Source organism: Scomber japonicus, chromosome 14, assembly GCF_027409825.1.
Source record: "Scomber japonicus isolate fScoJap1 chromosome 14, fScoJap1.pri, whole genome shotgun sequence".
Lineage (NCBI taxonomy): Eukaryota > Metazoa > Chordata > Actinopteri > Scombriformes > Scombridae > Scomber > Scomber japonicus.
The window spans coordinates 26,779,657-26,792,085 of record NC_070591.1 but is presented as its reverse complement, the minus strand read 5'-3'; the positions used below and the strand labels follow the sequence as shown (position 1 = coordinate 26,792,085).

The following is a 12,429-nucleotide window of genomic DNA, read 5'->3' as shown; positions in this document are numbered from 1 at the left end:
AGCAGTGTGATTCCAGTCCATCTTTGGCATTGAGGCCCTCAGATAACCTCATCTGTGTGAGAGCTTGTAGTATCTGGATCAAGTATGATTTTAACGGCCATCTGTGGTTGACAAGTTCAAGTAATGGAGGCTTTATCTGTTTGTGTCAGAACATTTTTAAACTGTGGGCTGACATAAACAGCAACACACCCATATACAAACACAAATATTTAGCTAAAATATCACACAGCCAGGGACCCCAGATTATGACTGGCACAACACGGTCCTAATAAGTACAACTAAAATCTCTCTCTCTGTCATTTAGCCATAAACAGGGCTTTTCACAGGAAAATCCTTTCTTCTCTAAACACTGGAAAACATGCTTTGATACTTCTCTAAATAGGATCACACATTTTGCCATCTGCACATGACTTTAATGGGCCAACAATTTCAGACAGCTTCTGAGATTAGGTTTAACAGCCAAGTAAATGTAATTTCCACGGTTGTTAAACACAGGTTTTATTGTTTTTGTTTTATTTTAACCAGCCTTTTCTGCTCATCACTATGCTTTAAAGAAAAGTATGTAAACTGGCCCTGACTGGCTAAAAGTCTAGATAACAGAAAAAAAATATGAAAAGCGTCCCAGGGTTTTTAAGGAGGCATCATCACAAACAAAGATGGATTTATGCGTGCCCTTTATTTACCTCCTCCTTAGCGAGCAGCAGGCTCTGAGCATTCAGCACCACATGTTCCTGCTCTGTGATCGCAAACTGCATGTGGGAGAGGCCATCGAGCAGGTAGCGCCATTTCTTCTGTGTATCAGTAGTAAGGTTGGCTAGGAGTCTTTAGAGGAGTAGTGTAGAGAACACAAAGTATTGTTTTGTCAGTGAGCAAACAAGTAAGATAGAATAGTGTTTGAGAATATAATGAAATCACACTTTAGTTCGGCCTTCATGTGCTTATGACTTTCAATATTTATCTGCCAAAACCAATAAAAATCCAGGTTAAAATCCAGATTACTTTACACTTCACTTTACTTTAGTAACACTTTACAAATACACACTATAATGTAGTTATAATCATGTATATTGTTTTTTGCACATTTTAAGTGTTTATTAATGTACAGTATTTATCAGAAATTATAACTTTTCCTGTAATGACATATTTTATATTATAACATTAATTGTCATTCTTTATCATATTACAGTTGCTGCCAAATACATTAATTAACATGTATCTCCTGCGAATACGTTTTATAGTGTTATAAAGAATGTATTAAATGCTTGTATACTATTTATAAATACTGAATACAGGGACATATGTAAAGTGTTACCGCAATTACATTTACATCCAGGTTTGGAGTCATTCCTGACTGACTAACCTGAGACCATGTGCGTACTCTGCATTACTCTGTGCAGCCTGTTCTCTGTAGTTGAGTTTAGTGAAACTGCTGCCACACTGTCTGAGCTTATCACAGGCAGCTATTAGCCTTTGGACAGCCTTTGTGCAGTGTCTTTGTCCAGGTTCAATGCTATCAGTGGCACGTATGCATTCAATGGCACCCCTGGAACAAAGAACAAATTACATTAAAGTAATCAGGTTGTTATGCGATGAGATCTCTGTATTGCCAATGATTCATATCTAGGTTCCTTTAGCAAAGTAAAATACAACATATTACAGAACTTAAAGTGAGCTACATGTTTAAAATGTGACACATTCAGAAGGTTTAACACAGAAGGGTGACATTACCTCATCTCTAATGATGTGATCAAGAATGTGAGTTCTGGGAGTCTGTTCAACCGCTGCTCCAGATTCACCTTCAGAGCCCCGCAGCCTTGTTTTATAATCTGATCAATCTGTAAAAAGAAAATGACAATGAGGAATTGTATTCTTAAACCAAAATTAAGGACATTTCACCAAAGAAATATGGTAGTAAGTTATTCTATACCTTAGTTTGTGCATCCTGGTCTTTCTGGCTTACTACTACTCTGACCTTGGTGAGGGTGAGTTGGTACCAGAACTCTGCATCCCCTCCCAGGACTTGGGCCTTGTCCAGTAGGATCAGAGCCTGGGCATGGTTCTGCTCCTCACAAGCCAGAGTGGCCATACTGAGCAAACTTTTTGCTATGGCAATCTGGTCTCCAAGCTCCTGAACAGAGGGAATCAGAAATAGAGAGTCACAATTGAGTAATTTTAGTAGAACTAATGTATTAAATAGTTATAGTAGTAATAGCAGATATTATTGGCCAGTACAGTGAAGGTATTATTATCAACAGTAAATTGTAAGTTGACTTTTTCTTTCACACAACTAGAGGAAACATTTGTCAGCAGATGTATAAGATTGTTCAAGCTGGTATGCCAAGTTTTTTTTTTAAATGCAATGTTTGCAAGATTGATCACTCAATTTTTTATTTTCCTGTCAGAGTCTGACAGCGCAGACTCTTGTTCTCTTTCAACTCACCACAGCCACTGAATGGGCCCCTGCCAGGAGCTGCCTGGCTGGTTGATAGAGCCCCATGCTGAGGCAAACCTCGGCTTTGTCCAGCCAAATGTCCTGAGCACACACATCCGCACTCTGCTGCCAAGACCCGGCCTTTTCATCTGTCTCAGCTTTCTGGAAAATCACCAAGGTTATGGACAACTCATTGTTTTCTGAGCTAATACAACGTACAGGCAGAAATTAATGTCTTGATTCTTTCAATTGTTAACTGCCTTTTAGTATTTGTCATCGACTACCAAGAAATTGAGTCCAAATCTATGCAGCCAACACACCCTGAACTGCCTGCTCCCTGTTAGGATCTAAACTGTGTTACGATTTATGTAAACTGTAATAAGCCTTGAAGATTTTAATATTGAAATCAAAAATTCACACACATTGATAGGGTTTCTGTATGCCAAAGGAAAAGAAAAGGTATAACTATAATTACCATTAAAATCATGATTAAAAGAGTAGCAGTCATTCCAGATTTATGAGAGTAGTAATTCAAAAGATGCTCAAGAAGATTTTGAGAAAAGTTGAGACTCTAAGCAGCAAGTGGAGAGTTGTTTGTGACCTCCTGCCCTACCCCCGCTAAGACTCACTAATCCCCTCACATTCAGCAGGTGAACTATAGAGTAGTCTGTTTCAAACACCTAGAAAACACTGGAACCAATCTTCTGGAGGTCTAACCATATGATGAGGGTCAAGGGTGAGAGAAGAACAAGGGAAGGGTTTTGGAGCCTGTCTGGTCTTGTAGCCAATGTTGCCCCCTATCTTTTCAGCTAGTGTCATATCAATGATGATTACAGTCATAGCCTCCTTAAACAGCAGGCCTCACTGAACAAGCCTGAGTGTGTACTGCTGTCTGTCATCTTATGTTGTTATTATTGTCGTATTGCTGTTGTATAAAGTGTTGTCTGTTATGTACAGTGCTGTGGAGAGGAATTTCCCCTTGGGGACAATACCGTCTAAAGTCTAAAAGTCTATAGAAGCCAAAGAGGATGAGGAGGAGATCGATGATGAGATGAACGACAATGATTGATTGCCATGCTGCATACATAAATGCCTATATGAACAAAACAGCACCACAACAAACACAACAATAAATTACACATAACAAAATATTGCACTCACCCTATGGTAAAAACACATTGCATAAAACACGTATTGCACACGCCCCCATAATAAAACACCATGAGACCATTGCACAACCCTACAGCCTCAAGCAGCATTATTTAAAAGTTCGATAGAGGTCGGCACAAATGAGTTTTTAAAACAGTTGAGTTTACAGCTGGGGACTCTGTATCGTCTGCCAGAGGGCAAGAGCCCATATTCTGTGTGGAGGATATGTAATGGGTTGGTCATTATCCTCTGAGCTTGCCTGAGAACAGACTGCTCATATATCGACTGGAGGATCTGGTATTCATTCCTCCCCATCACTTTCACAGTGGTGTGTACCAGATGAGAAAGCTTAGTTTTTAGTTGTTCTGTGAGTTTGCCATAACATGCTGATACCCTATATATATATGACTGAGCTCTCTAATACAGCCTGATAAAATAAAAACATGATCCTCTGGTCCACACCATACACACTAAATCTGCGTGAGAAATATAGTCTCTGCTTTAGATGAGAACACAAACTTTCCACATTGAACCTTCCAGCTGAAGGTGTTGTCCAACTGAACACTGAGATAATAGTACGGGCAGACCTGATTGATGTGTGTGTTATGTATGACCACAGAACTGTAATCCCCCACTGATCTAGGGTCCAGAACCATCTTCTTAGTTTTAACCACATTTGGCTATTGCAGGAAACTATCGTGAAAGAAAATAGAAAAAGTTATATCCATATGAGCCCAAAGGTTGCCTGTTTTTCTCCAATAAAGAGTGGTTGTACCATGTGAATGACATTTCCATTTGATTCCTGGTGTCACAATTATATAAAAAAGTGGGTTTATTTGTCTTTCTATGTTGTCTGGTTCAGGAGTTGGTGTTTTTCACTACTCACATAGACGGCTGCCAAGTGAACCCTTATTCCTACTGTCCACACCCAGATCTATACTCATGCTGCCAATTCTCTAAACTGTAATAAAACCAGAGTAAACTCATTTCTTGCTCTTCAATTATTCTCTTCATAAAAAAATAAAAGCAGAGATTTATTTAGTAAGAAGCAGGCTAACCTGATTGTGAAGGCCTCTCCTCTCCCGGGAAAGAGCGATGGCTTTGTGGGACCTGCAGTCATGAATATCATATAATGAGCCATTAAAACAAAATGTACAAACATTAAATCTTCATAGCTGAGCTGACGTACCCCATTTGTTCTTGTTCTTGGATTCTACTCAGATTCAGGAGCTTCTCGTGATATGGTGAATGAGTCTCCACGCCCAGCAGATGGCAGGTCCTCACAATTCTAATTGGGAGAACAAAAGAACAACAAGAGCCATACAGAGTCACCACCAGGTAGTAAACATATGTCTTTCTTGATATTATTACCAGTAAAATATCTGACAAGTTTCTTGATTAGGAAACTATGAACATTAGCAACATCATAGTTCAATGCCTCTTTGATTACACCTACATAACCTACATAAGTGGTATAACTAAAAAAAGAAAAGACAATCTCAACGATCTCATGAGGGCTGTCTCATTAAATCAGTCGTACACACAGCACTGTCTAACTTCTATCTGTAGACATGTTGCTACGCTGTTTGTCTGCGCAACATAAAGTGGAATGTGTTTTTATCAACTGGTATTGGCTATCAGTGGCTAACCTGGCTAGAACTGTTTTTTTAACCTGTAAACTGGAACGACACACTCGGGTGTTACGTCATTCCCAGCTCTGAGTTCTGACTTCCAAGGTAAATGCAATGCACATTAGCCCAAACCATTTTAAAGAACTGACCTGACTCACTGTTGAAGGGTTCAGGTGATGGAATAAAATCCGAAATTCAATTAAATATGCCCGCTCTCTGAATAGTATGATAGATGAAACATGATGTCATTTCCTTTTCCTATCTGCCTTGTAGCCTCTCAGATTAAATGGATTTTATATTGATTTGTTTATTTATTTTAAGTATAGCTTAACAACGAACAAAGTGAACTGAGCACTGACTACAACATAGCATACTGTTACTACAGTTACCACAAATGCAGTAATATGCAGGCAGCGCGGTTTACAGTATCTATGGATCAGACACAGTGTCATAAAAATTCATAAAAAAAACATTCGGATAACAGATGGGTGGTGATTGTGAATATTATTTCACAACCGCTCATATTAATTGCATTCTCTAAAATGTGAACATATCAGACAACAGAACTGTGGTCCACTGCTGTTCCAAAGCGGACAATTTAATTTTTCATCAGGCAAGAGTTACAGCAGGGAATACTAAGAAACATACAATTACTAATGACAATTATTTATTCAATTATAGAGAGAGATTGCTGCAGCAGGCTGCATACATAATGCATAAAGAAGAAACTACATTGCAAAGGCACATTTTACCATGTAAATGTTTACAATTAGTGAAAGCAGCATCTTTAATCTTCTAGATCATTAAAGAAAACACTCATATATCAACAGGGGTGGATTTGGGGATTTGGACCACGGGCAGTCTTATTTTCAACCTTTCTCAAACTGGGAATGTTTCAAAACTTTCTTTCTTCAGTAAAGCTATTAATATCACACAGTAAAAATACTGTACAAGTAAAAGTGCTGCATTCAAAGTTTTACTTAAAAGTGAAGACTGGAAGAAAGGTAATATCAACACAATGTTTTTAAATGTACTGAACTTGTGCTCAAGGTGGACTTTTAATTCTAACCATTTCATATAATGCTGAATGCATCATATTTTATTTGTTAAATTTCATGAGGAAAATCAGAATATGCAACATAACCAGTAACATTTATCCGTCAGAAAAATGTAGTAATACAGTGTTTTCCTCTGAAGTGTTTTGGAGGACTTAATGCAAGTTATTTTGATGTATACTGAGTTAGAATAGTGACATCATTCAATATATTTTTTTATATCTAAACATTATAATAAATCTATAGCTGTTTGGGACCCTTTAGTTGGGTGCCCCAGGCAGTTGTCTACTTTGCTGGATGATGAAGTCTGCCCCTGCATATCAATACAACACACACCCAATAGTAATGTTATAGTATTAGTGGCTTCAGGGCACGAAGACCTCAGTACAAAGACTGAGACAACTGAGACACAACCCCCCTCCCCCCAAATTCTGTTCTATTTTGATCCTTTTTTCTTATTTTTACAGTTTACAGATAAGTTTTTAATTTTGTTTTAAACCTGTTTGTTTGAATGAAGTAAAAATAAATATAACTTCCTCAACATTTGAATGGTGCCATTATGCCACTTACAACTTACAACTAAAGATGATATTAACAAACTAAAGAAACAACAGGTTTTGTAACGTTTTACATAGTTTTTTTTGTTTTGTTACAAGATGGTGGTGAAAAAAGTTAGTCTGGAGCCCTCTGTCTGTGCTACACTTGTTTTTGACAGGTCATAAAAAATCTGCCTTTTGACAAGTGACTTCAGACAGACCTATATGAGTCTCGATGTAAGGAGATGTTAATACAAAATATTAATCTATCAGTGTTTTTACCTGAGTCGGTAGAGGTCAGAGAGGCTCCTCCTATCCAAAAGGTCATGAGCAAAGACCTCAGCGAGGTGCAGTATGGGAAGCGCCAGGTGACCGAGTGACAGCGAGAGGAGCTCCTTCTCCAGCAGGTTAAGATAAAAAAGGCTCTGAGTCTACAGCCAAACATATGAGAAAATAAGGATAAAATACCCAAATAAATGCACATATTAATATTATCTACTGTCCAGAATGAAAGCGTGTCAGTGCAATACTTTATACTTTTATCAGCCAAGCCTTTGATCCTATATAACCAATGGAGACAGTCTAAGCTGAAAACAAATCAGAGACCATACCACAGACAGTAGATGGTTATGACACTTCATAGAAATGTGAAGGAGACCCGTGTAGCCTTGCCTGCTTTGTAATGCTGTGTGTATTAATACACTGGGGGTTACTGTTGGTTCTGAATATGTGCCTGGCCTGATCAGGACAGATGTAGTGGGCCCAGGCCTCTGGGGTGGAAGGAAGTGCCTGATCCAGGACAACAGGTTTAGGTTTCTCCTCAGCAGGCGGAGGCTGAGAACAGATGAGACAGGGAATTGATATTTTGTATTGCATTGTTATTATTAATGTGCAGTCACTTAAGATGAAGTACAATTAATTAAACATGACTAAATATGAATACTACTTGTCAAGGAAGGATGTTTTCATTGCTCCAGATAGTAATCAGGTGCTACGTGCTAATCTAAAACTTGCTTTCCATGAAACTGCATGATTCTTTAAAAGGTAAAAAACCTGTACTGTACTGTCTGTTACAAACTTGCAGTCTTGCAGTAGACTTACATCCTTCCCTTTTTTGCCTTTGCCCTTGTCTTTGCCCTTTTTGGACTCAGCAGAAGGAGGAGGTTTGGGTGGCTGACTCTTTGCCAACTCACTGGAAATCTCACAAACCACTGCCATGGACACCTGCAGAGTGACACATAGTGAATGTTCTATACTCAACTCAGGCCTGATTTGCATTTAAGAACAGAGGACTCTTCTTTATTAATTGGGTGATGTAAAAGATGCTATACCTGCCATATTAGGAGTACAAAGGTGTAGGCTCTGAGCAAGTTAAGCTGGTGCTCAGGTGAAGACCTGTCTGCCATGACGGCGAGCAGAGTGTGTGCTCGTACCAAGCTGTCAAGGCGCCGCATCTCTCTCAGATTAGACACATTTTCTGTGAATGACAATCCCTGCACTCCTATCAGAGTCTCAGGTTTCACTGTGTTTGTATTCCTCTTCTTCGACTCTTCCTCTAAATAGTGGGAAAACACACAATTGTACAACATACACACGTGTAATTAACTATGACAAAAAGGAACAAGGATAGATATAAATAATGATCTGAAAGTATAATTCGTCATATACTGTAGAATATCACACAGAAAATATTACTTATACTTTATTTATTTATCTGTTTATGTCATGTATTTGCTGACAGGACTGATTCTTTAATCTATGCACATCAAGCTTTCAGCCTTTGTAGAGAGAAAACCTTTCCGATGTGTTTTTTGGTGACATAATAATCTCCCACTGAAACAAAATTGCACTCCTTTCTATTTTTGACCGATCTCTGTAATTAACTTCCCCTTTTTCTTTTATTTGAGTGTTCAGTTTGTCTCTCAGGGAATATCTAATGGGCACATAGCAGGAGACTAAAGAGACAGCTCACAGCAGCATTTTAGAAAGTGTTACGCTATTATTAGTGGGTACCCACATGGGACATTGAGGAGTCTGTCTCTTTCTGTGGTCAGATGTTTTTCCTCTGAACAATATTTGTTTGGTTTAATGTTCAGACTTGCTGGTAACAATAAATCTCATTGCTGCAATGATCAAAAAGCTGTGGCACTATATGGTATGAAATGATTTCCGCAGTGAAAACACAATGCTATGATATAAAACATCAGGGATTCTCTAATAAAAGTATACAGGCATATGTACACACATGCTACCATACACATACAAACTTAAGCCATATGGCAGAGGACCCCCTGAGAAATCTGCTTTCTATGCTTACATAGTCACGTCAAAGGGAATTCTAACAATCTGTTATTTTACATTCTCTCAGTTTCAGCATAATTAACAAAACTGCCTAGTAATTCACACTGTTCTGCCATGATCTGATGAACAAGATGAGCCAGTAAGTTCTACCTGGACCTTCTGCCTGTTTTGTTTCCATTTGGAGCAGGATGTCTATGGCCCACTGAACCTGGTGCTGGGCATTCGCTTTGGGGAAGTTGTGACAGTACAACCACTCTCCGAACTCCAGCAGGAGGCTGATCTTTTGCCACCGATTCTCTGCACTCTGGTCACAGATATCATCAAAACACAACAGAAAAGAAAAAAAGTATTTTGCTTAGTATTTGGTAGTTTTGGGGAAGGGTGAAATGGGTTAATATGAGCATTATAGCCTTCTTTTCATAGCTGCAGCAATAGAGGTTTTGGAAAAAAAAGCTGTAATGATATTAATTCTCCACAAGATGGTGCTACAGCATCATACATACGTTTGAATATAGCCAAACCACACAGGAAATACAATAGTTTAAGTGTAATAATTCTACAAAATGACAAATTAAAATGTGATATCTCAATGTGAATTTGCAGAAGCATCTGTTTTGGTACTAATGTGAAAATGAGGCTGGAACATAGGTATTACCAAGAGAGAGGTGATAGAATTCTGGTAGTAGGTCAGCTGTTGGTTTACATTGCCAGCCCACAGTGCCGCCCGGTGCCACATGACTGAACAGCACTGCTCTCCTTCATGTTGTAATTTCTGCATGTCCAGCAGTATGCTTTCCCCCAGTCGTGCCTTCACCTGTATACGATACTTCAGCAGAGGTCTGGTAAAAAAAAACAAAGAAAGAATACAAAAGATGTATTTTGTCTTCCTACTGTATGTATCTACTGTGCCTGATCCCTCTCATCTCCTTCACCCAGTCCTCATTATTTGATTTGTTTTTACTCACAGCTGATGTCTGGTACGAGGCATGTCTCTAATAGCTTTATCCAGCAGCTGAAGTGCACCCTTCCAGTCTGCTCTATCAATGTGGATGTGGAGCAACGAACTGTAAATTTCTGCTTTCAGGGTCAGGTCATCTTCATCTACTGACAGAGGCACACACGCAAAAAACACTTATTTAGAATAGACAACTGATCTATAATCTAATGTATGCAAGTGTGTTGACATGTAGCTATAAATGTATATCTAAGAAATTAAACTCCATCCATATGAAAAAATAAATTGTTTATACAAGAATAAGTCATTTTTAATGCCATGCATTATTTACAGTAAAGAGGTTACAGAGGATAAGTGCAAATTGTGTGTGACTTGCCTCCAAAAATTGAAAGGGACCACTTTATATATGAACCCTTTCACTGTCCTTTTAGCACTTACTTGATGCTTCAACTTTTGAACTCCCAAGAGGAGGTGTGGTCGAGGTCAGCAAGCCTTTCACTTTGCCCTGTTTGTGGAACAGAAGGAGGAAAAGATTAATACTTGAGTGATAGGAGAATGTTGCCGGTCGTTGTGGATGGTTGATCGTAGTGAAAGCTCACTGATGTATGAGATACATTTGCCCTGTGTGTGACCTTCCACCCTTATCTTTAAAGTCCCTTTTACACTCAGTGGCTGAACATAACTGGGTATAGTTTGCCAGGTAGAGTAATGTCACTGCTGAAGAATGATGTCAAGTTGAACAAATACACCATAAATTGAACATCATTCTGAATTCTCATGTATCTTGTCTTTAATTATGGATTTTAAATTATTTTGCAATTGTACTACTGTTTATTCCCCTGACTGGATTACTGTCCATAGGCTGTTCAGGGGAGATGTATCCTTACAACAACAAGATCTCCCCTGCAGCACCCTCAAGGATTTTTTTTTATCAATTACATCATTAATTTAATACACCAAAGCATATTTTTGAGAACTCTGCTGCTTATATTACTTTACTCTCACTAGTTTGATAGCAACCAAACTAATGTAGTTTAAAAAATAAAACAGGGCAAACTACAAAAAGAAAAAAGGACATGAAAAGTAGATTCTGGCTGTTATTTGATTTTGTTCCTAATGGTTTTTTTTTTTGGCTGAACTTTTGTCTTGTCAGCAGTGGGCCTGATTAAACATAGAACATTTCATGCAAGACTTGTCTGATGCTGTGATGGGAGTTAGTGTTGTCTCTACGGCGCATAATTACAGGGGGCTGGAGCATTACCCGTTATAGAGGGGCGGACTGCGTGTTTGGAGGAAGAGTTATTGGAATCTTACCAGACATCGGTGTACACATGATGCCAACATGAAAAACTGCTAGAACATTCAGTATATAGATTGAACATGTGTTTAAATGTGTGAATGTAGTAAAGGGTGGCTCATACATTTGCATGTTTGGTGTTAGTATGGATCAGGGCGTTCAGGATCTTCTCCAGGGGCTCTTTGAGCTGCATTCTTTCCTCAGGAGTGCACGTCAGAGGTAGACAAGTGTTCCAGTAATGCCTGGCAGCTGTGACGCATAATGCTGGATTCTCAGCCTTCTCTGCATAGCTGTGGACAAGAGAAGGTAACAAGCAGATATAAGATTGCTAAATGTCACAGAGAGTACATTTAGAATGTTTTTGGAAAACTAATCTTTTGCTGCCCAAGGCATTAGTCAATATATACTTTAACTTCAACTTTATTTAATATAGTTCTTTACAGTTAGCCCAAGGTGCTAAAACAAACACAATAAAGAGGAATCAGAATGATGATAAAAATGACTACAACATCATTAATAATAAAAGTAGAGACAGCTCACCAGAAAAGCACAAACCTATGGAGACTTCAGGTGAAATATCTGAGCTTTTTTTATGAACTTATTCATTTTTTTGTTAGGTAAAGTTAAAAATTGGTAAGCAGACGTATGATTGGTTCCACAGTTTTGGGGCAGCAATAGAGAAGGTGCTGTCCACATAACACTTATTCCTAACCCTAACCCTGCAGATAGACAGCAGTCAGGAGTTCTATTCTATACAGGGGAGCAAGACCTTTCAGTGGGAGTCATGTGGTCCTTCTTTTTTGATTTCCTCAAAACTCTCACTGCTGCATTTTGGACTAGTTGGAAACAGGATAAACAAGACTGTGTGTGCACCAAAGCATATAGATGAACTGTGTACAGTGACAGTACCTAACACTGGACAGAAGCATATTCATAGCCTCTCTGTAACTGTGCAGATCTCCACTGGACTCATGGATTAAGCTCAAACCCCTCAAACAGGCTGCACTGCTCAGCATCTCATTCACTGCAGGCGAGCCATACCTAGGCATATCAAGAAATGCATTAGTTATCAGT

General features: G+C 38.7%; 1 protein-coding gene across 1 annotated transcript in view; it reads right to left on the bottom strand.

Moving 5' to 3' along the window:
* The window catches only part of LOC128372561 (cilia- and flagella-associated protein 46), a 54,481-nt gene that overhangs the window by 19,473 nt on the left and 22,579 nt on the right, over window positions 1-12,429 (bottom strand). The window contains exons 23-39 of the mRNA XM_053332657.1: window positions 12,265-12,396; window positions 11,480-11,645; window positions 10,497-10,563; window positions 10,069-10,207; window positions 9,759-9,942; window positions 9,254-9,407; window positions 8,134-8,357; window positions 7,904-8,026; window positions 7,475-7,636; window positions 7,085-7,233; window positions 4,770-4,868; window positions 4,639-4,690; window positions 2,441-2,593; window positions 1,928-2,128; window positions 1,729-1,835; window positions 1,361-1,543; window positions 684-822 (exon numbers count right to left, since the gene is read on the bottom strand). Of these exons, the coding sequence (XP_053188632.1) occupies window positions 684-822; window positions 1,361-1,543; window positions 1,729-1,835; window positions 1,928-2,128; window positions 2,441-2,593; window positions 4,639-4,690; window positions 4,770-4,868; window positions 7,085-7,233; window positions 7,475-7,636; window positions 7,904-8,026; window positions 8,134-8,357; window positions 9,254-9,407; window positions 9,759-9,942; window positions 10,069-10,207; window positions 10,497-10,563; window positions 11,480-11,645; window positions 12,265-12,396 (2,434 nt within the window). The remainder of the gene's footprint in view (window positions 1-683; window positions 823-1,360; window positions 1,544-1,728; window positions 1,836-1,927; window positions 2,129-2,440; window positions 2,594-4,638; window positions 4,691-4,769; window positions 4,869-7,084; window positions 7,234-7,474; window positions 7,637-7,903; window positions 8,027-8,133; window positions 8,358-9,253; window positions 9,408-9,758; window positions 9,943-10,068; window positions 10,208-10,496; window positions 10,564-11,479; window positions 11,646-12,264; window positions 12,397-12,429) is intronic.